The sequence below is a fragment of the Myzus persicae genome, unplaced genomic scaffold (genome assembly GCF_001856785.1).
Source record: "Myzus persicae strain clone G006 unplaced genomic scaffold, MPER_G0061.0, whole genome shotgun sequence".
In the NCBI taxonomy this organism is placed as follows: Eukaryota; Metazoa; Arthropoda; class Insecta; order Hemiptera; family Aphididae; genus Myzus; species Myzus persicae.
The window spans coordinates 1-3,275 of record NW_019102166.1 but is presented as its reverse complement, the minus strand read 5'-3'; the positions used below and the strand labels follow the sequence as shown (position 1 = coordinate 3,275).

Here is a 3,275-nt window from a genome sequence, read left to right as displayed (position 1 = left end):
CAGTGTTGCCAGGTTGGGCGATTTTTCGCCAATTGGGCTATCTTTATGTGTCTACTGGCGACGAAAAATATGCTTTGGCGACCAGTCGCCGATTGGGCTACTGTATCAATAATATCTAGGCGATTTGGGCTATAATCAAATTATCATTAAAATAGGTTTTTCTGTCTCTGGAATAGGTAAACAATTGTGCTACTTTATCATATTTTATTATCAATATTCAATAAAGTCTGGACGTTCTAAATCGTGTTTTCGCCGTTTTCGGAAAAAAACTTGACGCTGTGATTGGCAGATCAGTTCAGTAATGGGGAAGTATTCAAAGTACGAAAAAAAATATAATAAGGATTGGGAACTCTTACCATGCTTTTCAGGTATATTATTCAAATAACTTTCATAGCTATTGCAGTAATGCAGTATAAAACAATGTTAATAATTTTACAACCTATATAGGATGGCTTCAAAGAGCACCTGATGAATTCGCAGGCAAAGGAGAAGCATATTGCAAGTTATGTAGGACACCATTACGAGCACATAAGACAGATTTAACAAAACATTCTTCTACTAACTGTCATAAACAAAGAGCCAATAGTTTAAACGTTAAAAAACAGCCTGCCTTAACATCATTCGGTAAGTATTGCTACAATAACTTAAAAGTGTTTAGTGTACTTGTAGTTAAAAATGTTAAAATATATGTTTAGGAATTGGTATTAAATCATATAATGACAAAATTAGAGACCTTAAGATAGCTCTTTTCATCGCAACCCATTCTGCAATCAGAAGTGTTGACCACCTCGGTGAACTTCTAAAAGCCATGAGCGGTACAAATAGTTGCTTTTCATCATTAGATTTGCATAGAACTAAATGCTCAAAACTGATTATAAATGTTATTGAACCTTGTTTTCTGACTGAGTTAATAGAAGATATTGGAAGCAATCCATACTCCATCATTATTGATGAATCAACGGATATCGGTACTAATAAATACATGGCATATTGTGTACGCTATTTCAGTCATTCCACATCAAACATGGTAACAGAGTTCTTAGGTTTTACTGAAATTGAAAAAGCTACTTCTGAAATACTCAAAGATGTATTCATGAAATTCATTGAAAAATCAAAATTAAAGTTGCAAAACTTAGTTGGTATAGGAACTGACGGTGCAAGCAATTTATGTGGAAAAAATAAATCTCTTTTCACACTTTTGAGAAATGAAGTTCCTCATCTTCAACTAATAAAATGTGTATGTCATTCTCTTAATATATGTGCTGCTAATGCATGCGAAGAGCTTCCAAGTAGCTTAGAGTTCTTGCTTAGAGAATCCAGAAGTTGGTTTTCACATAGTTCGTTACGGCAAATGACATATAACAATTTATTCCAAGCCCTGCATGATGGAAAACAGCCTCCTTGCTTAATTCAATTATCCACGACACGATGGCTTTCCTGGCATAATTGTGTAAAAGCTGTGCTTACTCAATGGCTACCTTTGAAAACGCATTTCGGAATTGTATCTCAAAGTAAAGAAGGGTGCTATACTTCTAGAACGTTATCTGACATGTTCAATGATGAAACTCACTTACTTTATCTATTGTTTTTAAATCCAGTTTTACATGCTGTAACTCAAGTAAATCTTGTTTTTCAAAGTACAAACATTGATTTGGGTAAGGCATATGCAGATTTGAAAATGTTAATTATATCTATGGCTAAGCGCATATTAAAACCAAATCATATATCTAAAATTATTCATAATAGCACTGATGGTAAAATGATTAGTATTTTAGATATTGAACAGCTGAAAAATGCATTACTCTATCCTGATGCTCATTTGCCTCTTACATCTATAGATTTTGGATATAAATTTAAAAAGCAATCTGATATTAGCATTTCAAACAAGTCAATTAATAGTGAACAATTGAATACAGTTATGAAACGTTCAGCTATGTTCATTTTTTCTTTGTGTCGTGAAATGTTAAAACGATTCCCTCATAATGTGGCTGTGATGGAAAAACTGAGAAATTTGTCACCACAAGAATGTTTTAACATAACTGGATTTAGACCATCATTTTCTGAACTTCCCATTGATCTGGCTGGTATGAATATTAATTTAACAATAATATGTGTTTAGTTATTTGTTTATCCATATTGTAAATATTATATTAAGTTAAACAATCTTATAATTTAAATAGTATGTGACATGTGTAGGTACTAATGTATTATATTTCTCAGGTACTAATAATGATACTGATATACTAGAAGTCCAATGGAATAATTTAGGAACATTAAGATTTGAAGAAGTATTCCCTGGTAAAAATATTAAAGATATTTCTCTTCTAGAGTGTTGGATAGAAATATCAAAATTAAGAAATGCTACTGGAAAACAAATGTTTAAAGAATTAAGTAATTTTGCACTTCGTGTTTTGACATTACCAGTATCAAATGCAGTTGTAGAGAGGGTATTTAGTGTGATGAATACGACAAAAACTAAATTACGAAATAGAATGTCTATGAACATGTTAGTAGCATTAATTAGAATAAAACTTCATTGCAGAGTAAAAAAAATATGCTGTGTAAATTTTACACCTACTAAAGACATGTTAAATTTATTTAATGATAGTATGTATGATTATGATTGTAAAACTCAAACAGTTGCATCCACCAATGACATGACAGATGATATGTTTGAAACTGTAACTCTTTTTAATGCAGATGATCTTTCTATTGATTGACTTATTATTTTTATTTTCTTTAAATATTTTCTTATTTGCTTATTTTATTATATTATAATATAATATAATAAGTTAAATGAATTGTTTATATTTTGTTAATATTAATCACTCTATTGATTTCTATATTTTATGAAACTGAAAGTTACTTTACTACCAATTATTTTTATTTTATTATATTGTAATGTTCTAAATTCACTAACAAATTAAATGTATTGTTTTTATTTTGTTTAAATATTTGCTTATTTTATAATATTATAATTTTCTAAATTGGCTAATAAGTTAAATATATTGTTTTTATTCTGTTAATGTAAAAAATTACTATTGATTTCTATATTTTATGAAACTGAAAGTTACTAACAATTATTTTTATTTTGTTTTTATAAGTTATTATTTTATTATGTTGAATTGTTTTATAATAGCATAAACAAGTGAAATGTTTTTTTTTATTGTTATAATATTTTGTGATAAAATATACCCAGCTCAAGACTGTCTTAATTTATTGATTTTTTTAAATAAAAATATTATATAGATTTGGTATAGAAATATAAATTTCTC

The 3,275-nt window shown here is 28.7% G+C and overlaps 1 protein-coding gene across 1 annotated transcript; it reads left to right on the top strand.

The window, feature by feature from the left end:
- Nucleotides 1-6: 6 nt before the first annotated feature.
- On the top strand, nucleotides 7-2,761 carry LOC111031448. The gene is made up of 4 exons (XM_022311372.1): nucleotides 7-368; nucleotides 448-624; nucleotides 696-2,084; nucleotides 2,221-2,761. Exons 1-4 carry the CDS (start codon nucleotides 302-304, stop codon nucleotides 2,718-2,720), a joined length of 2,133 nt encoding a protein of 710 aa, XP_022167064.1. The 5' UTR covers nucleotides 7-301; the 3' UTR covers nucleotides 2,721-2,761.
- Nucleotides 2,762-3,275: the final 514 nt, after the last annotated feature.

What these genes read in the sequence shown, in the direction of transcription:
- LOC111031448 (XM_022311372.1), top strand. Translation starts at nt 302, where the DNA reads ATGGGGAAGTATTCAAAGTACGAAAAAAAATATAATAAGGATTGGGAA. An exon ending in GCCTGCCTTAACATCATTCG is followed by an intron (nt 625 to 695) that starts GTAAGTATTGCT and finishes ATATATGTTTAG; the next exon opens with GAATTGGTATTAAATCATAT. An exon ending in ACTTCCCATTGATCTGGCTG is followed by an intron (nt 2,085 to 2,220) that starts GTATGAATATTA and finishes TATATTTCTCAG; the next exon opens with GTACTAATAATGATACTGAT.